A 24,378-nucleotide genomic window follows, 5' to 3' on the forward strand; every position below is an offset into this window, starting at 1 on the left:
AGAAAGTATGTGATGTTTTTCTTCTCCTGACAAGTGTAAGCATCGAGAACTGAAATACTTCGGTAGCTTTTGAGAACTCTGGGAACCTTGCTTTCATTGCAGAGGAACAGGAGTCCGTGTGGATGATTTGAATCTTTGCCATCACGTGGAGCAGAATGAGGCTCTGTACAGGACAGGGACTGAATGCCAGCTGGGTTGTCACTAGCTAGGGCGGCCCAGGAAGCAGCTGATGTGCAGTTTGTGATGGAAGTCATGCAGACAGAAGGGGTGTGACCCAGTGGCGCAGAGGCCCTGGCCTCTGGCTGTATTTTGCCCCTGAAGATATGTTCTGGGCTTGTTGCTGTGACGGCTGGGGAGCTGCTGGTTGCACATCACACATCCTTGCATAAAGCACAGGCTCCAGAGGTCCCAACGTGACCGTCTCCATTTCGGAGGGGCGTTAATGTTGCAGTGATGTGGGCACTGCTGGCCCAGCTCCATCCTTCTTCCACCGTAGTCAATGGAAACGTGTCCTAGTCTTGAAGTCTGGTGCTTTAGAAATGAAAAGTTTAATGGTTTTCCTTATTTTTTTTTTTTTCTTTTATGAAGTATAGGGTGTTTAGAACTATGGAAGCAGTGCAAGAAAAATATTAATGAATAACTACAGAGTGCAGACATTAATGCATTCCTTTCTCTTGAAATAACTGGCTTTTCTCTGTGGGCTCTGTGGAAGAAAAATGTCTGCAGAGACTGAATCTGTTGTTTAGAAGCCAAAGTAGATGGAGATTTAGAGACTTCAATGGCTTTTTTTTTTTTTTTTTTTTCCTGTTAAAATGTTACCTCTGCATTTATCACATGGGAAAAAAAAAAAAATCTTCTTTCTCTGCCAATTGATAGTGCTGTAAAGGCACAATAAACCTAAGGCAGGGGCAAGTTCTGGAGGTTCTGGCCAATGAATTTCTGGGTGATGGAAACTGCAACTGAGAAGTGATGTCTGGGACCCCCTCCCAGACCCCAGGCTCCAACCAGCACCAGGGGGAGAGGAATTAAAGCCCTGTGAGCAATCCACGGCTGAGAGGTGGATTTTGAGGCCCTAAGTAGCTTTTCGGCTTTTGTTTTCCAGCAGTTAGGAACAGGGGAGCATGGAACAGGCTGTGGGGCTGCTCTCCTGGGGCAGGACTCGCAGCTTCCCTGGGTCAGGCTGCAGCCAGCGGGGCATGGCAGGGGCAGGGACCTCAACCAGCCTTGGAGGGACAGGGAGAGGAACCCGGTGGTACAGGGAGAGGAACCCGGTGGCACAGGGACACCTCGCTGCTCCGAAACCAGCGCTGTCCAAAGAGCAGGAGGGAGAAGCAGAAACCTCAAGACCTTCTTAGGGACCTCCTTAGGAACACTTCAGCACTCCCAGCTCGTCCTCTTGACCTTCTTAGGGACCTTAATCTCCCTCCTCAAGACCACCCCTTGGTCACTTTGTCCCCACCACGACCACATCCTTGCAGTTCCCTGTCCCCCCTATGCCCCATATCCCCCTCATATCCCCCTCACATCCCACCTCGCACCCCCTATCCCCCTCACAACCCATCTCACACCCCCTATCCCCCTCACATCCCCCTCTCACACCCCATATCCCCCTCCTATCCCCTTCACATCCCCTCCTCGTCCCCTCAGGGACTACGCGCCCCGAGCTCCCCTGCGCGGCGGGGCGGGCCGGGGCGGGGCGGGCGCGGCCCTACAAAGGCGGCGGCGGCGGCGGGCGGCCGCTACTGCCCGGTACCGGCGGGAGGGGCGCGGCGCCGCCCGCGCTGACGGGACAAAGCGCGGCCATGAGCCCGCTCTAGGGCCCCGGGAGGCCGCCGCAGCTCCCCGTCACCGCTCCGGGAGGGAGCGGGGAGGGGAGTGGGGGGGGACCCCGTGTTGGGGTTCCCGGGGGGTGGGGGGGGGTGTTTGTCGCCGCCGCCACCACCACCGCCGCCGGGCACCATGCACACCGTGCAGAAGGACACCACGTTCACCAAGATCTTCGTCGGGGGGCTGCCCTACCACACCACCGACTCCTCCCTCAGGAAGTACTTCGAGGTCTTCGGGGACATCGAGGAGGCGGTGGTGATCACCGACCGGCAGACGGGCAAATCCCGGGGATACGGCTTCGTAAGTGCCGCTGCCCGGCCCGGGGGGGAGGCTGGGGGTGGCAGTGCCCTCAGGGGGTGGCAGTTCCCTCACAAAGCCTGGGGGGTGGCTGGGACCCCCGCATCTCCCTGCCCTGAGCCCCCCGGTGCTGCTTGCCCCGTCTCAGCCTCCGCCGTCGGGGGGTTTGGGACCGGCTCCGTTAACTTGGAGGAGCCCAGGGAGCAGAAGGGAGGTCACTGGTGGAAGCTTTGGCCATGGGGAGCCGCTTTTCCGCTAGGTGACCCCCGTCTCGCAGTGTCAGGGTGGTTTGGAGAAGCGGTGTTTGGCTCCTGGGTCAAAATAGATGAGTCAAGCAAACAGCCCCACTGCCGGAGCCTTCCCCCAGTGCCGCTGCCACAACCGAGGCTGTGCTTCCTTGCAGGTGACCATGGCAGACAGAGCTGCGGCTGAAAGAGCCTGCAAAGACCCCAACCCCATCATCGACGGCAGGAAAGCAAATGTGAACCTGGCGTATTTGGGAGCAAAACCGAGGAGTATTCAAACTGGTGAGGCAGCCGGGAGAGCCCGTCTCTAACTAGTAGAATAACTTGTAAGGCGAGGGAACAAGTTACTCGGGCTGGGTTCATCTGATCCGATGGTGCGTGCTTATCCCCCCTTGTTTTGCTCGTGGACTGAGGACACTGTAATCAGTTACCTCTCTTCCCTGTCTTCTTCCCCATCCCTCTTATGCTAGCGTTATATGCCAATATACACCAAAGTTCGTATAACTGAGTTAAAGCCGTTTCCTTCCACGGCTGGTCTGCTTTGCTGCTCTCCTCTTTCATTGTTACATCAGCATTAGCGCTAAGATCCATTCCATCATTCTGCCCCTTGGTTTAATTTTACACACAGTACCCCGTGTAAAGTAAGGTATTATCCCCATTGTCTGCTCTGATAGCAGCACTTGAGCACTGCTCTTTAATCTGGGCTCCCATCTGGCCTTTGTGCATATCGCATATGCATATTAAAATTAACTTGCTTCTAAATGGGACTCTAAATTTGCTCACATGCATAGCAGATGAAATGGATGTATATGTGGTCTGAGGTGTAGTTACATGGGTATATTGTGAGTTGAATGGTATGGCGGATGCCATTCATTAATATTTTTTTTTTCCAAACCCTTTTTCTTTAGGTTTTACCATAGGTGTGCAGCAGCTACATCCAGCCTTTATTCAGAGACCCTTTGGGTAAGTGGACATGTTTCTTAACAGTCAGTTTGAAATCATATTCATGAATCAACTTCCTCATTATTTAAAATGCATGAAAAAGCCTTAGTTGTAAGGAGTGGACAGTTTGAACAGCTGTTGTTGATGCATGGAGTACTTTATTTCTGGTGAAGATTTCAGAAGTTTTGTGCATTTGTCAGCTTTCATATAATTCCCAAAGATCCTCCTTTATCCTCAGTAAATCTTAGCCATAATAAGCCCACTGCATTGCTCTCTTCTTTGCCAGCTTCAAGGATTCAAATAAATGGAAAATAGTTTCTCTATTGCAGTACTTAAGGTGTCAAAACAATTAAGCAAATTCTGTTCTCATGTTTCTCAAATAAGATCTTCTGCTTCCTCTCCGCCGTTTCCCACATAATAATGCTCAGGGTACAGTTTTATCCTAGAAAACAAATTGCATTGGAAACAAAGTCTGTTACTTAATGAAAGTAACATTAGGTCAAAAATTGATTTTGGACAGATGTTATACAAGGCTTGAATAGTCTGCAAAAGTGGGCTTTTGTCTGCTGTTTTCAATAGCTTATACCATCCCTACTCGGTTAGAAAAGTCCTCTTTTTATACATCTAATAGGATCTGGCAGCTGCTCGGGAAAAGACAAGTGTGCTTCACGAGAACAATAGTGACTGTCATACTGCCTTCATTTAACTGTTTAATGATTGATGCAGTTCTTTTTTTTACACCATTTCAGAAAGTGAATATTGATAGGGTTTTTTTATTATTATTTTCTAAGAGCATTAAGAAAGTAGGTGCATTTTTTAAAGCTTTTGAGAACTGCTCTGTTGTGGTTTTTATGTGACTAATATAAATAGACGGGATCTTGGCCTTTGTCAACAGAAATATTTCATCCATTCCCTGTTCTCTGTTCATAGCATTTTCTTTTCTTTTCTTTCTTTTTTTTGGGGGCGGGTGGGGGGAACAGCTAACAACAAAACAGAAACTTTCGCTTCTCTGCCAACTGCCTGGGTAATCTCATTCCAATGAGTTTATGGATGTAAGAGGCTGTGTTGCCACAATAGTGCACACCCAGTGTATGTGCGCTGTGTACGGTTCAAACACGCCAGTTTTCCTAAGTGGTTACGGCTCTGTTGGAAAGACTTGAAGAGCATCTGTCATGAAATGAGGAGGGTTTTTTGGTGCAAGAGCCACAATAGTCCAGGTAGGCAAGCTGTTGCTCCTCAACAGCTCTCCTCGCATGGGAGCTACAGCAGCTTTCCTAGGCTCAGAGGCAGGCAGCATCTCCGAGATGCAAACACCGGAGGCTTTCCAAATCGCACAAGAGCACACAATAGAAGTTGATGATAAAACCCAGCATGTTACGAGGTTTACCATGCGTGCCAACAGAAAAGAGCAAAATGGTGAAGCGTGTTAAAGCCCTAGTGCTGGCAGGAGTGTCAGCTCGCACCAGCTCCCCTTGCAGATAATCTGCTCTTCCAGCATGTGCTGCTCCTACCCAGCAGCCACAGCTCTGCAGCTGTGAAAAACGTGGGTTTTCTTTTTGAACAGTTTGCTCTTAGTTTCATGTACAGAGGAGTGTGGGATCAACTGACTCGGTGTTCCTTGTGATCTAGACAGTTACTGTTCCAGGTCTCCGGCATGGGTTCTGTCATTAAACCAGCAGAGCTGCAGTGAGCACATACAGCAGAGAGCACTGTAAATTATTTATCAGTTGCCAAGAGACAGGAACCAGGAGACTGGAGGGAGCAGATTATATATCATTATTTGCAAGCATTGGTAAACACGAATTTCATTGCATTCGGACATTGCTGGAGCAGGATCACTAGAAACGGGGGTTTGGCGAAACGTAGAGCCATTTAACTGAGCACCTTGGCTGAGGCTGCTCTGTGGCTTCTGAGCAAAGCATCAGGTGCTCAGTCAAGCAGCGGAGCTTGGCCACTGGTTCCCTCTTTGTCTTGTCAGGAGACCAGCAGAAGTAAGAGGGCTCTGCTCTTGCATTCCTTTGGAGCCACAATTTCTTTTGCCCTTTGAGGGATTTGAGGGTAGGTGAGGAGCTTATCAGGGTCTGTCTGACTTAGGAAGAGTGACCAACTTGCTGTTGCCCATTTGCTGTGCGCCTTGTGGAGCTTCCCCAAATAAAGGTCTCTGGCTGGTCTGCGTTGCCACACGTAAGACATCTCAGGGCTTTCGCTCCCTCAGTTTCTCTCTGCAAAGTGTTTGCATCCAGGCACTGGCATGCAGTTTCTGAAAGACCATTGTTACGGGGCGCGGGGTGCTAGGTGTGCAAGCTGGACTTGGCAAGGAAGAAATGAATGAACAACCCGCGAACTGCTAGGCAGTTAAGGAAGAGAAGACCAGCCAGTCACATTCGAGCTACAAAGCCGCAAAATGCAGGTTTTGGTGAAACTTAAAATGAATGGAAACTATGAAAATTACCCAAACATTAGTGAAGATTATTTATAAACTGAAGGCTTCCCCCCAGCCCCAGGGACCCAAATGCAGCTGTAAATATTGCCCGGGGTATGCGGAACAGAAAGAGAAACCATGAAGAGCCTCTCTCCTTCCTCCTGCTGTCCTGGCAGGGGAGGCACATGCACGGCAGACAGCACGGAGTCGGTAGTAAATCCTGTTTTGAAAAGTAGTCTCTAGGCTGTCGTAACCAGAGATCTTAACAGTAATGCAAGGCGAAGGATGCATCTGTGTCAGGGTGACTCGGAGATCTGGCTTCTGGGTTTAGGGAAGCAACTTCAGGCCTGGGGGCTCAGTCGGTAGCTTACAGGTTGCGCTTTGCTTGGAGGCAGATGGGAATGCCACAGCATTTGCCTGCAGTTGCTGGCTGGCGTGGCGTTGTATTTATGAGAATAGAGGAGGGTGAGACTGCAAATGGAGCTGTCTTTTACTGCAGCAGCCTCTTACTGAAGCAGTTGCCCTTTAAAGAAGTTTGGAGAAACATCACTCTTCTTGGAAGCTGTGAAGAGCACCTATGTAGACCACTCGGCCAGGAGTACGTGGTGGTGCAGCAGAGCTGTGTTGTGTCCCCCTCGTGGTCCTCTCTTCTGGGCCCCTGCCACCCAAAGCAGGCGTGAGCCCCGGCAGGGAACGGGGGATTCCCTGATTCTTCTCTCCCCAGCCGTGCTTTCAGCTCTGGATGCAGGCAGTGCATGGCAGATGCATTCCTGTGGCTGTGCCTCAGCAAAGGAGCTATCTGTGTGGGAGATCTACCAGTGGCTGAGTAAGTGACTGAGCTCTTGGAAACATATCGCTGTCCTTGCAGCAGGATCCAGCTCTTTCCATATCTGCACATGGGGTGTCGTTGCTCCAGAGACCCCACCTCCTCCTGGCCTGTAGCTGCTTATTTTGGCCTGTGTTTGGTGTCGGGCAGCACTGGAAATGGTTAAATCTCTGAGTTTAACGTTTCGTGTACTGATGGTGCTGCAGCTAGGAAGTGAAGAAAGTCCCTCTTTGTGTCAGCCCACCCTCCCTTGCAGCTGTTTATCCTTAAAACTTCTCTATTGGGTTAAAAATAAAAGGAAACAAACTTTCATCTTTTCTGTGGTTATGCTTATAAAAAGGCGCATGCTGTCCTTGCTCTGCTCGGTCTCTGTCAGCTGGCATCCCCCGTGCTCTGACTTCCTATTTCACCACTTATCAAAAAGCTGGCTTGCTGCAGGACCCCGGGCTGCTCCGCCGGTCACAAGCGGCTCCCATGGGGATGGCTCACCCGGCACCTGTTGTTTGTCGTGTGCCAATAACATGAAAGCTTTCGGGGGGGGGATTTCCTAAGAAACATTCAAATCCATTTTCCAAATGGCTTCAGCTGCTAGTTCTCAGGCACGCTCACTGCTATTCAGACCGAGCGCTTGCCAGTCAGAGAGCTTTTTGGTTTTTAAGAATAGACGTGTATTTATAAACAGATCCAACAGCTTTGCAGTTTTTCTTGGACATTTACTTCGAGGTTGCATGTGCTGGTGTTGCACCCAAGGGCTTGGCACTGTTGCTTTGGGTACAGTTTGCTCGTGTCCCACATCTTGTATCATCCTGTAGAACAACGTAAAAGGAGATCAGAAAGGAAAGTGCCTTCTCCTTGCTGTGGTTCCATTGGCATCAGTGGATTTGCTCTTTGCCCTCTGCGGAGCAGCGACCCAGGCCCTTTCCCCTGGCTGCAGGAGCCAGGGAGCAGCAGATGTAAGCTTCTCCCATTCTGGTGCTGTTTTAATCCCAGCACAGCAGATCCGTGCACGCGCCTGAATTTTCAGAGCAGTGCAGCCTGTTCTTGATCTCGTCTTTCTTTTGCGCAGCTGCTGGCACGCCGGTCCCTAACTTTGGTAGTATTAAACACATGCCCAGTAATTTGAATGATAAATGCAGCTCCGAGCAGCCTGCCTCTGAGCTGGGGACACCAGAGAGGGAACTTAGACAGTTGTGCTGATAATTCGGTGGCAAGGACACTGGGTCACTTCTAAATATGACTTACATGAAGAACTTGTTCCCCGCAGATGGGAGCAGGCTACATACCAGAGCTAAATATACTCTGTGAGCGCAAAAGATGAAAAGTCTTGGACCTCAGAGTTAAAACTGAGTATCCTGTTTCTCCCTCTCTCTATCCTGCAGACAGGGCCGCGCTGCCCCTGCCCTTTCCCTGTGCGTGTCGGCTGTCCTGTGCCACTGGCACGCACCCCTGGCTGCTCCCGCTTTGCTGGAAGGCGTGGAGAGGGGTGCCTCGGGTCCTCTAGATCAACAAGATCTAGAGGCTGGCAGTAGAGATCCCTTAAAATTCTTAAAATGGAATTTCTTTCTTGGCTGAGAAACCACTTGTTTTATCAGTTACCCATTTCTGATAAAAGAAAACCTATTTCATTGTTCTTGCATGGTTAAAGCGTTCTGCTTCAAAATCCCTCGTATATCCAAGAAATAGTTTTTGTTAAATCAGATGTACTGGTGATTTTAATTAAAAATCAATGGAAGGAATCACGTGTAAAGAAAAAGTCTGTTAAAAAAATGGAGTCACATAAAAGTAGACAACTTTATGTATGTGTTATTCCAAAACTTGTCAGGTACTTGGGAAGTTTTTAAAGGTGTTTCTGCAGCCTTTGGTTTTCTTCCAAATTGCAGAAGGAAATGGGAAAGCTTAGTTAAAGGTGGAATTCCTCGGAATTAATCTCCCAAAGTCTCTTGTTTTTCCTCCTGCGTGGACAGGACGAATCTAGCATCCTCCTGGGATTCTCACACTGATGCTGAGGGACTCGGGCTGCTGTGGCGTATTGGTGTGAGGCACTTTCTGTTTTGTCTGGCAGTTCATGTCTGTTTTGGCTGTGCTGATAACTCGAAAGGAGAGGGCTTTTTCCCTCTCTGGATAGCTGACTAGTTGCGGATAAACTTCCATGTGACTTTTTCCTTGGTGCCAGATGGCTCTTGTTTCAGGCAGATGTTATCTCCTGCTCTGCTACCTGAGCGTTTTTCAGCATGCTTCTCCAGCCTATTTTTGGTCCGGCACAACATGCCTTTGTTTGGGATTATTATTATTTTATTGTATTTCTTTTTTTTTTTTTCCTTTGGGTGTGGGGGAGCAAGACGCAGAGGATAAAGCTGTAAATTGTAGAGCCTGGATAACTGGTGCTGAGCTCAGGATGTTGATCTCAGGCTCTTGGTTGAATTAAGAAAAAAGTTGAGATCTTTGAGGAGATTCACTCTCATCTTTGATAGGCAACCTCTTTTTTTTTTTCCTCTTTTCCCCACCTCTGCACTGGCTGTGCTTCTTGGGGAAGGTGTAGATGGCATTTCTTTTTATTTGTGTCTGTGGGACCCACCTCCATGAGTTCATTGCATCATGAAGCCGAGCTGTGCTCACGCTGCGAAGTGATGGCATTGCTGGGCTGCGCTAGACTCGCAGCTACTGCAGTGCTTCCTGTTCCCTAAGCTTTTTCTCTCCTGCCAAAATGAAATTAGATTGAAATCATGGATAGCTCGTGTACAATGATTTTTGTAGGCTCAGCAACTGGTAGAAGTTATCGTTGAAACCTCTTACATAGCCATGTTTTCTCTTGTACTGATTCCAACCTGGGACAGGCTGTTACGGCAGGTTGTTCCTTTTTCGTTGTCCCCCTGTATATTGAAGTCCTTGGCCCAGCAGGAAACCCAGTCGTGTACCAGGTACCTGCTTGCCTGGGCTGCTGCATAAATCTTCCCAAAGGGTGAGAGAGGAGGAAGAGCAGAAGACAGACAGGCAAATTAGTTACATGACCAGAAATTTGAGCAGAAATTTGTGGTTTTTCTTTTGATGTTATTTTGTGTTTATGTCATAATACAGTAGGCAAGCGTAAATACTGGACCACGGAGCTGCAGGGTTCATCCTTGTCCTTTTTCAAGCTGGCTGATGAGGCAGAACCCATTGACATTTCAATGCGCGCTTTAATCAGCTTTAATAGGGACATTTCAGGATTCAGAGGTTTGTCATGTCAGTGGACGAAGCCCAGCCCACGTCAGTAACTGCTGATGGATTGTGGAGTGGTCGGCGCAGAACGAATGCCCTGGTGTGCAGCACGCTGTGCTTATTCACACGTCGGTGAATAAACCCCGCAGGGGCCCCTCCGAGCAGGAGTCCTCGTTGGCAGACACGGCCTGACCTGGCCACTGCATCTTGCTTGGATTTGAGACCAGGATTTGAATTTCTCTTGTTTCTACAGCCTGGCGTTGAGGCTGTAGGTATTGCCCGACCACCCACGCTCCACCCAGGCTTAAAGTGCCCAGGCAGCTCCTCGAGGCCTTGGGGCTGTCCTTCAGGAATGCTGCTCTTGGGGCACGAGCTGTGGCAGGATGCGGCTGTGTCCACACACCACTAGCTCCGAGGTGGTGTTGCAGCACTGGTAATGGAAGCATCGAGCTCCTGGAGTGCTGCTGCTCTCCGTGGCCCTGCTGGGGTATTTCCCAGAGCTACTTCTGTCTGCTGCACTCGCACTCCTGACCCCGCTTCAGAATACCTCTCTGCAAACCTGTCACCCAGGCTGTGGTTGGAGGTGTCACCTCACCACAGGCGGTTTTTGTGTCGCTCTCGTGTGCAGCTGTGGCTGTGCTCGGCTCATTCTGCAGTACCACCCAGCAGACAGAGCCCAGCATCGCCTCCCGTGGCATCTTGGCTGATGCCGTGTGTCTGGAGGGCTCCGACGCATCCGTCTGTCCTGCCATCACGTGTCGGGGCCGTGTGGGTGTCCCTGCAGCAGCTGACGGGTCAGTGCTGGTGGAAACGCAGGCCAAATTCCCGGGGTCAAATGCTGCAGTTTGTGCCTTCACTGGCAGACACAAAGGGCTCTGTTTCTTTTATTCTTCAGGGAATAAAGGGCTGGTCGTGGTGGTGGCATTTGTGTGCTGATCTCTGTGAGGCTGCCAAGAGCCCTGTGCCCCTCCTCGTGTCCTGAGTGTTTGTGTGGTGCTGTTTCCCTCCTGCAACTTGTCCCCCACCTCAGCACAACCAGCTCCTGCTGTGGCCGGGGGCCGTTTTCTGGTCACGTTGTGTATGGAGGTGAAGTTCTTCTGGCTTGCAGGGCGCGTTGTGGGAGCCGGAGGAGGACTGCAGGGAGGGAAGGCATCGTAAAACACAGATGTGACTCATCCGATAGAAATTCAGATCAGAGCTTGCTGATTTTTCGAAAAAGACTGCACTTGAAAACAGCTTTATTTCTGAGAGATCTTCAGAAATAGTGAAGGAGGGGAAAGTATTTCAAGACCTCCTGTGGATGCTAAACATAGCCAGGAGTAACTTCGCCGTACCGCGCTGCTTCTGGTTTCTCGGTAGCCGCAAGTAACCAGCGACCTTACCTTGGGCCGCGTGTTTTGTTGGGATCGATGAGTTGCCATCTGGCCACTGCATCCCGAAGTCCAAACTGCATCATATCCCAAGTGTGATTCTAAAACACTAAAAGCCCACAGAGCAGAAGAGCCTCTGCTTGTACACAGGAGCAGCTTCTGGAGTGGCAGCGTGTTTTCAGTGCGGCAAATGGTGGTGTGAGACACGTGCCTGTGTGTGCGGCGGGCCGGGGGTTATTTCTGGAAACAGAGTGCAAGAATACTTATTGTCTTCTCAGTTAATGGTGTTTTCTATTCAGAGAGGCATCGAAGCGATGGAATTTTTCCTCCCTGACAAAGAAGTAGTCTAGGATGTCATGGGTTTGCTGCCTTTTCGTGCAAACTACAGCAGGGGACCGGTGTGCTGAAGATCAGAACCAACGTGCGGGGTCTCTGGGCACACGTTCCTGCAGGGTGATGTTCAGGCTGTGTCCCAAGAGGCTGCCAGCCCAGCCTCCATGGTAGCACCGCTCATTTTGCAGGCGAGGGCTCGGTGACGGAGCCCAAGGGGTGTTGGGGTCTGGCTGTGCCCACTCCTCGGCTCAGGGCCCCGCTGCTGCAGCCCGGCTGGGGCGCTGGGCCCGAGGTCAGAGCCTGGGCATCAGCTCTTGTTCTGATTCAGCCGTGCCGGCCTTAATTTGGATCAGAGCAGCAACAAAAATGATTCAGTGAATTTCTGTCCCCTCATTTCGTTCCTGTTAGTCACAGGGTGATAGCGGGTGCTGTATATTTATGGACTGCAGGGCTGTGAGCTCCCTCCCTGCATGCTGTGGCGACTCTGGCCTTGGGAGGTGGCCTTGCATTTAATATTTGTGCGTGCTATCCATCCATCCTGCCCCCTCCCTGGTGCTGCTCCTCTGGGCAGCCTCGTTTCATCCGAGGGTGCTGATTTCAGAGGCAGAGCTGCTGCGAGGGGGGAGGATAGCAGTCATTCTCTCATAATGCAAATTGCCTCAAAAAAAAAAAAAAGTGTGTGAGTGGGAAAACAAGAGAAAACCCAGGTCAGATGCACGCTTATTCATGGGAAGCCTTTCTCCTGCCCAAAGAGCAGGTTAAATTTAGCATCCAGTGCTGGGTGGGAAGCAAATGGGAACAGCCCCACAGCTGCTGGACAGGGGCAGCAGCCCCAGGTGGGCCCTAGGACGCTGCGGGTACCGGCTGAGATGTGGGGCAGGCACTTGGGCAGGACGAGGGAGGCCAGTGATGGGTCCAGGAGAAGCTTCCAGCTCCTGGCTGGGTCTTCCCACGGCCAGGCAGCACTGCACATCCTCTCGTGCTCCTGACGGGGATCAGATGGGTGAGTGGGCAGCGGATCCTTCCCCGAGCAGCTGAGCTCTGCTCCGTGAAGCACTGCAGGCACGTACAAGCCTGCGGCTTGTGAAAAGCCTGTGGGAGGCTTTTAAAAGTGGTCGTGTTTGGAAATGTGCTGTCGCGCACATCCACACAAAAATCCCCAAAATGTTTGAATCTGCATAAGCGCCGTGCGGAGTTTCACCTGGGTTTTTGCTCAACAAAATAAGGGGGTCTGGGGCCTCTCTGGAGGATGGCTTTTGGTTACTGCAGATGGGCAAGCAGTTGGTCAGAGAGCTCTTGCCTACACCAGGCACTTCTGGTGCCCGTGGCTCTGCCCTTCAGCAGTCAGCAACCTCTGCAAGCCCCGGAGTGGTTAGGGCCCAGCACCACAAAGCTCTCGGTGCAGGGCAGCCGCTGTGTGCATGCCCTGCAGCTGCACCAGCGCTCACCCACTCCTCTCTGCGCCACGGACCGTGGCACTTTGTGTGGACAGACCTGAACCTGCAGCTCTTGCTCTTACTTCAAACCTGACTTTCCATGGGCCCTTTGGAAAACACACCCTTCCATTTTGCTGTTTTTTTAAAACAAGTTAGCATTTCCTATCAATAAGTGGGCAATCTGACCTTAACCATCCTCAGCGTGCTTCAATTTTAATCACCAGTGGCGTGGTTTGGTTCCTCGTGGCAGCACCTCTGGGGCAGGTGCTGAAAGGCAGTGCTGGAGGCACCGACCCTGAGAGCCGAGATGCGCCAACCTTACTGGGGGGAAGAAAGCCAGCACCAATACCTCGTGTTTTACAACAAACACCCAGTAGCATTGCCCTAAACATCCCCTGTTATGGAAACACCAGCCCCAATGTGTGGTGACTGATAACAGCAGGGAAGGCCCTCGGCTGTTCCTGGTGATGGGATGTGGAGAGGAGTGGCTGGGACGGGGACAGGGAAATATGGAGCTGGAGGCTGGTGGGGACAATTTGGGCACACCAGGGATGGAACGGGGCAGGTGAGTGGTGTCTGTGTGCTGTGGCCACCTGGGCAGGGGTTCTGGGGTCTGGCAGCCTGGGTAGCAGCAGATATCTGACCCCTGGGAAGCAGAGGAGTGGAGAGCAGGGCGTGTGGCCACCCTCGCCGTCTCTGCTTTGCCTTGTGCTGCTTCCACCCTGGGCTCTAGGGCTGTTGTGTTCTGCCTCACCTCCTGTCCCCAGCAGCCCCCCTTGCTGGGACAGCACCATCGTGTGGCTGACGCACGTGAATTTGGGGCAGGAGGAGCACGTGAATTTGGGGCTGGAGGGAGCAGACCCCTCGCTGACCCTTTCCCTTTGCCTCCACAGACTCACGCCTCACTATGTTTACCCCCAAGCTATCATTCAGCCCAGCGTGGTGATCCCTACCCCCGTGCAGTCCATCACGTCTCCCTACATCGACTACACCGCCGCCAGCCAAGCCTATTCCCAGTACACCACAGCTGCCTACGACCAGTACCCCTACGCTGCCTCTCCTGCCACCGGCTTTGTGGGATACGGCTACACGGGCGCGGTGCAGCCCCCCATCACCGCCAGCAACCCCGCGGCGCCCGCCACCGCCTTCGTGCAGTACCAGCCCCAGCAGCTGCAGCCTGACCGCATGCAGTGAGGGCCATGCCCGTGCCGCTGCCACCCGGGACAATCTTTTGCCGAGGGAAGGACGACGACTAGGACGACGAAACCAACAGCAAAAAAAAAAAAATAAAAAAAAATAAAAACAACACAAAATAAAAAAAAAAAAAAAGGAAAAAAAAAAACACCCTGACCCTTTATCCCGTTTATTTAGGTGCATATCAATACCTAAGCTATTTATAGTGTTAAGGGCAAACCCAAACCCTTGCAGTCTGACTGTGCTCATGAAAAAGGACTTTGGGTAAGTTTTCTTTGGATCTGGACAGATATTGTCTTGAAGATGTTCTTAAAGTGACTGAAATGTTTCACAGGAAAACTACAGATTCTTGCACACATCACAGTCTGCTTCCATCACCTATGGTCTTCTTTCCAGCCCCCACCCCGTCTGCCCCGCCAGCCCTCCCTCCTCATCAAACCTGCAATCTTCTTATTTACTGTTGAGGTACAGAGGTACTCGGAGAACATGGAGAAAAGCAATCTTATTTTTTGGTTGTACAAAAACTTTGTAATACTCAGAGATGCCTTACAGAAAAAAAGAAAAAGAAAAACTATTTTTTAATATTTATTGCGATTTTATTCGCATGAGCTGTGAATTGCAGACAGAAGAATAGTAGTAAGTAAGTATCTGCCTTGTTTAATTCTCATTTTACTAAATTATTGTATGTAGGTAAAAGTTCCTAAGTAATTGCTGAATCACTTCAACATGCAAAAGGGAATATTGGCTTGAAGGAGAGCAGAATATTCCTTTAGTCAACGCACTGTACTATTTTCTTATTGTAATTGTTACTCTGTTAAGATTATCTCAAATTTAGGTATATTTTTAAAATGCAAAAAAACAACAACCAAGAATACCGAACATTTTTGTCTACTTTGGTAGATTTTTTTGTTACAATGCTGCAAACTATGGAGACATTTACAGTATTTATGTAAAGGAGATTTGGGGCTGTTGGCCAGCAAAGGTTAGGGGAATATCATGAGTGGAGCAAGAGGAAAAAAGGTGTTAAGTCATTGAACAAATGGGTAAACAGAACCTTTTTATGCCTATAATGCAACAGCCAAATAAAGGAAGAGAAAAGACAATGTAAGTTAAGTGCATTTCTACAAAGAACAGCAATAAACTATTTTAACTTTTAAAAGGATCGGATACTGTATGGTACCATGTTTGCGTGGCCGGAGTGCAGGGGGGATTAGCAAAGCGACCCGATGCAGATGCACTGGTCTTGGCCCCTGAATGTGCCGGGGGGGCTGGGACACACGTCCCACGCACTGTTGGTGGCTCTGCATCTCCTGAGTCACCCGTGGCTCTGGCACCAGGGGCTTTTTAGCTCCCGGAGTGCCCTGCTGGATACACGAGGTCTCCCTGGTGTTCGTGCCCAGCTGCTGTGGAGCAGAGCTGGTAAAGCACCACTGTCCTGGTGCAGCAGCATCCGCACCTCGTGCGGCCTTTCCTTCTGTTACTCGCTCAGAGGAAGGTTTTATTTTATTTTGTTTTATCCAAAACGGAGTCCATCCAGCGGTTGGAGGTCTGCCTGAGCCCTCCTTCAGTTAATGTCGGGTCGCTGAGGTTCCCTTGGGGCAGGCAGGGCCTGGTCAGGCTGCGGGCAGTGCCGGGCCTGCTGCAGGCACCCGCACCCCCCTGAGCCTTGCTCCTGTGGCCGCGTGTGATTTTACCTCACCATCCTGCTTTAGAAATTTGATTTTTGGATTTTGACTTCCAATATCTGTTTTTAAAAGTAAATAAAAACGATTCTACTTGAACGTGCCGGTGATCTATTTCGTCTCTGCAAAAGCTACGGCAGAACTGGTGCCAAGACGTCGCTGCCTTTGGCACCAGCCCGTGTTACTGCACAGGGGATGATGCCTGAAGCCAGCACGGGGGGGAAGAGGGTGCCATGGGATGGAAGAAGTGGCAGCATGGCTCTGTGTCTGATCAAGTGCCCTGGTGGAGCTGGAGGCACACGGGGGGCATGTCTAACGTCATCAGTAGGCCTCAGAGTAAACAGCCCATCTAGATGAATGGAAACAGCTCATTCCTCCCTGGTTCATGTTGCATGAGAACGCAGAGCCTGATGGTGCTCTGTTAGCCCTGCCCGGGGCTTTACTTGGAGCCACGCGGGTGACATTTCTTTCCTTTTTAAGTAATTGCTTTCTGTGTACGGCTGCGGGACTGCCAAAGGAGTAAGAGCCCAGCCGCATCCAGCCCGGCCGGCGGGAGAGGGGCCTGGCCTGAGCAGCCGCTGGCTTTGAAGTCCTGTGGGGTGGGGATTGCTCAGCAATTCTTCTTGCTGCCTGTCACCGGTGGTTCAGGGGAGGTGGGGGAGGATTTAGGGCCAGTGGCCGTGTAGGAAGCTGCATAGGAGCACCAGCCCCAGCCCCATGGTGTCCTTGTCCCAGAGCTGTAGTGAGGTCCCGCTGGGCTCCGTGGTCACTGTCTGCACCTGGGACCCGCTTCTCCCCCAGCCAGCAGGGAGACTGAGGCCTCTCAGAGCCATTTGTTGATGAAAAGAAAGCGCCCAGCGCATTGCGAAGCGAGAAGAGTGATGAGTTTCCATCGAGCTGGCTCTGGTTTCCTGAAAGGTGGCCAAAACTGCCAGCAAGCGAGGGCAACGAGTGGCGCTGAGAAGCAGCACAGCTCAGCTCTCTCCCTCCCCAGGGATTCCTGGAGCCCGCTCAGCCCTGCTCCGGGCTCATTTCGAGAAACAACCCCACCAGCCCAGCAGGTCCAGCCAACCTGCCGGCTTCCTGCCGCTGACAGCCCAACTGGGAAGTTGTGGCCGGGCTGAATGATAATGAAATCCGCCAGCAAGCTTCCCATGTGGAAGTGGGAGCGCGATGGCTGCAAGGGCAGGCAGGGAGGGATGCGTGCGTTATCCCCAAAAAGGGCCCAAGCACCTCCTTCACCCAGTGCTGGGGAAGTCTGGAAAACCCACAGGATTGCTGTGTGCTGGTCTGGGTACAGGGAAAAGTGCTTAAATTGAATTGCAATGGCTTGAAAGGTTTATTTTATTTTTATTATTTTATTTTATTTTATTTTTATTATTTTATTTTATTTTATTTTATTTTATCTTTTTTATTTTATTTATTTTATTTTATTGTATTGTATTGTATTTTATTTTATTTTACTTTTATATTTCATATTTTATTTTATTATTCTATTTTGTATTTTATTTTATTTTACTTTATTTCACTGTCCTGGTATGAAGCAAGAAGAGCTCTGTTCCTTGTGGCTGGGGCAGGCACGGGGTGGGCACGGGGTGCTGCTGTAGGAGCTTTGGTGCGTCAAAGTGTGGCTGGAGGGATGCAGGAAGAGTGGCAAGGATTTTTTTTTTTTTTTTTTGAGGGGAATGGTTTTGGCAGGGCAGCCCCAGCACCACCAGCTGTGGGGCACAGGTGTCCCAGGGCTGTGTCCGATCATTTGCAAGACAAATTCAGATGTTTTCCCTAGGACCCAGCACATTGGGCTGCCCAGCTGAGCTGTGAGCACCGTGAGTTGGAGCACATCACCACCATAAATACCAGCATCAAAGCCTTGGATGAGCCCGGCATCAGCTCCCATCCCAACATTGTCCTGCAGCAACGTGTCAAGACACCCCCAAGGTGCCAAGGACAGGTGGGGAGCCCCCCACGCTTGCACCCCCAGCCCTAAGGGACGGTGGCATCCCCAGGGGAACAGGGCACCACAGCACAGCCTGCCCACAGCCCCATTCCTAAGGCAAAGCCAAAACTTCACCCCTGAGAGGGGAAGGCTGAACCCAGGATTCTTTGTGCAGTAACTGGGCCGCTGGTGGCACTTGCCCTTTAAAATGAAGTTCACAGCAAAACAGTTTTGCCCCCTTGCATCCAGGGAATGCTAACAGCATCCTTTTCTTTCTCTCCCACTTCTGGCTGAAACTTGTTTTTCCCTCCTTTGTGCCTCTCTGAATCCTGCCAGCTTAGAGATTCCCTTGTTCAGAGAGAAAAAAAAGGGAAGAGAGGAAAAAAAAAAAAAAGAAAAAAAAAAAAAAAAAGAAAGAGTAAAACTTAAGCCTGGGATTAAAAAACCCATCACTAAAATAGTTTGAACAGCAAAGTCAACTGCCTGCAGCAGGGACCCGCGACATGCCAGTCACGTATCGCCAGCCGGGGCCGGTCATGTGCTGCACGAGATAGTTCCTGGAAAAGCTTCTGCTCGGCCCGATAGACCTGCGGGCTGCTGATACCACCGTGCCCCTGCAAACGGCCGGGCTGGTGTGGGAAACATCCTAAAATTATAGGGAGGGGGGTGGAGCAGTCACAGCTTCCCCTTGGTGGCACAGAACTTGGTCCTGCTCCTGAGCTGGGCAGTGACCGCTGCAGGGGCGACCTGGCCGGGAAGGGGAGGGTTCCTGAGGATGTTTTTTTTTTTAATGTTTTTATGTTTTCCCCACACACACGCACTACATTTTGTGTAGTTTCAGCTCCATCAATAATCCCCAAAGCAGGACCTTGCACAGGATAACGGCAGACCTGCAAAGCCCCACGATGTGGAGCCACTGGTGGCACTGGTGGTGTTACTGGGGGTCTGACACCCACAAACAGGGGGCAGCGGGGCACGGCGAGGGGGCGATGGCCCAGATAAGGCCAGGTGGGGTGGGAGGCAAGTGCAGGCTCTGATTTATCAGCTGCGGGGCATGCTCGGGAGCCTGGCAGTGCTGGGGCTGGAGGCCTGTGGTGGAGAGGTCAGAGGGGGAGACCTCACAGTTGGGGGGGGGGGGGGGGTCGCAGTCCTCAGCCTCCAAACCCAGGGCCAGGACGGGGCAAGGTGCTGGCGTTGGGCTGCAGAGGGACTCAGGGCTTCCACGCCTTCCTCTAGAGATCCCAAAATACATGTGCACGAGTGTATTTATTTGTTTGTGCAGATATTAAAATTCCTACATATAATTTAAAAATATAATTACATAAAGATAAGTTTAAACACACATATATAGCATTTATATACAAAAATCCTTATGCATACACACAAAGTAAATATTTTCCCTCCATCCTGTGGCCGCCTTCAGTCTGCAGGCTCAGCATCAAGCTGTGGGTTTGCAGGATTCAGCGGGGCTGTGCCAGTGTTTGTCCCCCATGTGCTGGTCCCCGGGCACCTCCTGCAGCTGCTGCCTCGTGTCGGCACCCCGGCACCAGCCCTGTGTGTCCCAGCTTTTTATCCACTTTTATTAAAGGGTGCTTTGCAGTGTCCTGCAGGATCCAGCCAGCTTCCAACAGCAAACAGATAGAGGAGCTCAAGGGGGAATATCCTGGAGGAGGGCTGGGCGAGGTGGGCTCAAAGCCCTCGTTCAGCAGCGGCTCGGCAGCCGGCTCACTCGCTCCCATTGCCTTGATGAGCCCCCAGGTCCTAGCAGCAGGTTTTTAGGGGCGTTCAGACATGCAAAGCCAAGGAGCGTGGCCTATTGTAAAGCAGCGAGGAACACATCTCGCTTTGAAAATAGCGCCGAGCGTCTTAATACATGTTTAACACTCAGAAGATCCTTGAAACCCGGACTAAGCATGCCTGAGTGGTTCCCGTTTAATCTCTCCCTCTAGATAAACACCGGGGGCAGCGTGCGCCGGCAGCCACAGCGTCCATTTGCCTTCCTGAGTCACATCAGCTGGCCGTGTTTACTTTAGCTTCGTCCATGCGAGCGCATTAAGTAAAGCTGGAGCTCTGCAAAATGAAAGTGAAATGAAATAAATGCGTGGTGCCATTAGTTTGCTGCGATCGGGCTTTAAAATTAGCAGGTTTTCAGATGTAAACATGTAGAATGAACCCTGAGGGGGAAAAAAAGCCTCCAAAAACCACATCCTACCTTATTTTCAGCACTGTATGCTGCTATTTATTTCGTGCCATTTTAGTAAGGTAAACTAATTCAGTTTCCTGTTTCCAGTTAATTTTATATGTGCATATATACATTAGTCATGTATTTATATCAGATAAAAGTCTGATTAGAAGCATATGTGGACGAACATACACATTTTCTATCAATAGCTATGCATTCCTATACAAATAGCAATATATAGGTAGATATGAGTGGATATACATACTATATAATGGATATGCACTCATATATATAGTGCACATATATGTAAATACATGTGACTGTACATATACCTGTATGTAAATATAGATGTGTGTGCGTGGATACATATGAATGACTTATTTCAGCTGCTATTTAAGCTTTTATTTCCTACATCCTGGCTGCTGAAGGTGCCAGATGAAGCACGGATTAGCAGAAGGTTTCGATGGAGGAGCACACACCGGCAGCCATGCGATGTAACCCGTTTAATGGCAGGTCACCGATGTCAGGGTGCTGGGCCCAGGTTCAGACAACACAGAGCTCTGTGCACAGCTGGTGGGGTTTCTGTGGGAGCGAGGTGCTCGCAGTCAGCGCAGGGAAGACCCTTAGATTCCCCGCTCCCTGTTTCATGCACACAGGCACACAAACGCACAGTTTCCTCTCCCCGTCCCCATCTGACACTGCTGGATCCAAACACACAAGGCAGTGCTCCAGTGAGCCCTCAGCCCAGCATCTCCAACATGTCCTGCTTTAGAGGCTTTAGAAAAGAAAAATATAACCAGCAAAGCCCACCCTGAGCCGTGATGGCCCAGCGGCTGCAGCAAGGCGACCTGATGCTTGCTCATTTCTCCAGGGAGTAGGACCAGGAGTGGGGCCCTGGGGCTGCAGGGCCACGGGCCGATAAGGAGCAGCTCCCTAATCTCCAGCCCCAGCAGCCAAGCAGGCAAAAGTGATAAGGCACAGCCACCCCGTGGCCGGGGGTGCACGCTGGGGGCTCTGCATGGGTGCCAGCACCGCGCAGGGGGTGGGATGCAGCATCCCCCCCAGCCCAGCACCCCTGCAACCCCATGGGATGCAGCAGGGTCAGGGCACAGCACATGGCCAGTGCCTGCCATCAGGGTGGGCATGGGCAGCCTTGCTTCTAAGTGGCCAAAAATTGCAAGGTTCAGTTAACCTTGCCAAAATAATTCTTAATTTCCCAGGTGGCTGCCAGGGAAATAGCCAAAACCAACTGTGGATGTCACGCACCCCAGGAGAGGAGCTTCCCGGCAGTGCACGGGGCACGGGGACCTGCAGACCCTGCTGGGGGATGTACAGAAACCAAGGGGGCTGTGCTGGCACTTGGGCAGTGCCACCAGTATTTAAAAGTGCCATTTGCTGTGCCCCAGTGCTGGAGGCTTCCCAGAGACTTCGCCGTGGATCTGTGCTGCTGCTGCGAGAGAAAATGCCCAGAGCAGAGCCCACAGTGGGGCTGGGAACCGAAGCCACCGTGGGAAGAGGGAAGGACTGAAGTGTGTATGGCCTGTGGGTAGGGTCCTGACGGGCACCAGGACATGGTTATGGGGACACTTTAGTGACCAGCACCTGGGTTTCCCTGGGCACTAGAGGTAGAATAAATCACACGTGCTCGTCCAGGCCCAACAGAGCATTTTCTTCGGCCTGGCAGCAAAGCAGAGCCCCGTGGGACTGAGGAGCATCCCAGTCTGATGTGTAGATGGGTGTGGTGGTTTTACCAGGTAAAGAGGATAAAATCAGGATAAAGCAGTGTTTTTAACAGTTTGCAAACATTTGCATTAACTTCGGAAAAGCAGGAGTGAAGAGAGGGCCAGGGTGCTGAGACCAAGGGTTCGTGCTCCCCTCCTTTAGGGCCCAGCTGGCGTTTTGGCTCAGGGACCTGCCCTTTCCCTGTGCCTTTGGTTTGTGCCCAGTCCCTGGCAGGGCCCCAGGAGGCAGCAGCAGCACCAAATCCTGCAGCGGTGCCAGCTCTGCTCCACCTCTCCCCATCTCCCTGGGATAAATTCACCAGCCCCTGTGTGCCAGCCGCATGGATGATAAGCTCAACTCCAAAGCACATTTTTGTCAGAGGGCAGCAAGATAAAATCTTAAAATAGCTCTGCGTGACATTTGACAGGGGCTGTGCCGCTGCCCTCTCCGCAGGCTGCCTTCCCCCTCCTCCCGCCCCAGCCTTGGGCAGGAGCATCCCCGTGGGAAGGCTCGCTTCCCAAAAACTGAAGCAGCCCACGTGCTGCTGGGGAGGCAGAGCTGCCCGGGAGGCAGCACTCTGTGCTCGCCCAGGGGCACAGCACCGAGCACAGCACCGCATGGCGCAGCAAAGCCCTGCCTCCATTTCCCGGTGTCCCCGTCCTGCAGTGCCCCGCTGCCAGCAGCTCGGCCCCCACTCTGCCCCTGTCCCTTGGCTCGGGCCGAGTGTCTCCTGGCCAAGTCCCCGGCTAGGGAACAAAGCGGAGAGCCCCGGTGAAGCGGAGGGAGCTGGGGGAGGCGCAGCTCTCTGCACGGCTCGTCTCCAGCTCTGGAAAACAACTCTGCTGCTGAAAATAAATGTTAAATATTCCCCTCGCTGCTGTCGCCACCTTTTTCCTCCCCCTCTGCTCCTGGCACTGCTCGGGGAGGTTGGGGTGTGCTTTGCTGGGGTGTCCCTGTGGCTCTGTGACATTGGGTGCCATGGAGAAGATCGAGGAGGTGATGCCAACATCCCCCAGGCACACGGCACTGCGAGCACACGGCCTGATCCCCCTGATGGCACAGTGCGTGGCGCTGCTCCCCGAGCTTGGGGCAGCATAGACAAGCAAACATATACAGGAGTTCAGCCTTCCACGGTGGATTTTAGGCACACGATCCAGCTCTTTCCAATCTCGCTTTTATTTCTGTGCAGCTGTTAGCACGCCATACTTAAAGGCACAGTTTCAATTCCTATCTATCTTGAGCTTTTTTTTTTTTTTTTTTTTTTTTTTTTACTTTAATGGAAAACAAGATTAAAAAAAATCTTCAAAGAAAACAAACATTGCAATGCCCAGTCAAATTTTCTCACAATTTTAAAAATGCCTATGAGAACAACTGCTTTTGCACAGTTAAGAATTTCAGTGGGGAGTTTGCAGCATTGCCATTACACTTAGGAAATGGAGCATTTAATATGGGAAAACCGCATCCCAGTTGCACCCAGCTCACAGCATCAGGCCCTGGTGCCTGTGAGTGACCCTGGGAGTTCGACTGGGTGCTGGTGCCCCTCAAAGGAGCCTTCAGGCCCTTGCCCCGTGGTGCAGGTGATGGTGTGGGGCTGTGCCCTGATCTCCTCGAGTTTAATGGGGACCAGAGCATGGAGCCCATGCTTGCGGGTGCTCCATGTGGCCCCGTGCGCTGGGGCAGGGAGCCGAGGCCAGGCAGCATGGTGCAGGGATGCTGTGAGCCATGGCCTGGGATGCTGAGGGGCCACCAAAGCTGCACATCTTTAAACATAGCTCTGCCGGGGGCTCTGGAGGTGGTTTGGGTTTTTGGAGGGTTTCCCCCTGCATCCACAGCCTCGCTCACCTTCTGCACAAACCTTCACTCACCCTCTGCTGTCAGGGCAGCATGGAACTGCTCTTCCCAGCAGGAAAGGCTCGGGTGCATCCCCTCCACACCCCTCAGCAATAAGCAAATATTTGCAGACATTTCCTACCAGCCACACAACGCACACCTGCTCCGGCGCGGTGCCACGGCAGGACAGCCCAGCGCCTCTCTGACACGCACGGGGGGCTCCTCGGCACGAGCCGGGCTGAGAGCTGGAACTTGAGGGCTGTGAGTGCTCCACGTCCCAAAGCAGCAGCCCCATGCCCCTCTTTGCTGCAGGTGACAGCAGGGACGTGCCTCAGCTGGTCACCCAGGGACAGCCCTGTCCCTCTGCAGCCCGCTTGTCCCCAGAACACCGGTGAAGATAAGGGCAGAGGATGCTTAGTTTGTGCTGTCATCGAGACAGAATAAAGCCCGGCTGCCTCAAATGCATTTTTTTTTTTGAGTTAATTGTTCTCCTTGCATGCGGCTGTGTGTGCCTGGCCCTGCTGCTCTCGCTAGGCAAGCGGAGCGCTGATCATTGTCAGATGGTTCACGCCGAGGTTTCTGTTTTGTTTTGTTTTTACAAGGATCCAAGATGATAGGGGGAGGGAAAGAACTTTTGTCCTCTGCTTAAAATAATTCAAGAGCTTTCCACTGTCTACGCCAGGCTCGAGCAGACATTTGCATAACAAATGAGCTTCTCCTCACTCTGCGGCCCCAGAAGGCTCCTGCAGCTCCCAAGGACCAGGCAGGTCCATCTCCACCTCCACTTCCACCTCCATCTCCACCCACCACAGGCCCCATGACCCCGTCCTGTCCCTCTCACTCCCCGCCAGCAGTGGGGAATGGGGAGGCATGCAGAGGTGACGAGTTTTTGGCACTTTGGTAAATCGAGACATAAACTGCCCCTGAAATATCCCA

General features: G+C 51.7%; 1 protein-coding gene across 1 annotated transcript; it reads left to right on the forward strand.

The window, feature by feature from the left end:
• Positions 1 to 1,771: 1,771 nt before the first annotated feature.
• Positions 1,772 to 15,252, forward strand: RBM38 (RNA binding motif protein 38). The gene is made up of 4 exons (XM_084296466.1): positions 1,772 to 2,127; positions 2,528 to 2,651; positions 3,278 to 3,332; positions 13,790 to 15,252. Exons 1-4 carry the CDS (start codon positions 1,960 to 1,962, stop codon positions 14,088 to 14,090), a joined length of 648 nt encoding a protein of 215 aa, XP_084152592.1. The 5' UTR covers positions 1,772 to 1,959; the 3' UTR covers positions 14,091 to 15,252.
• The last annotated feature ends 9,126 nt before the right edge of the window (positions 15,253 to 24,378 follow it).

The sequence above is a fragment of the Netta rufina genome (assembly GCF_964035555.1).
Source record: "Netta rufina genome assembly, chromosome: 16".
NCBI lineage: Eukaryota > Metazoa > Chordata > Aves > Anseriformes > Anatidae > Netta > Netta rufina.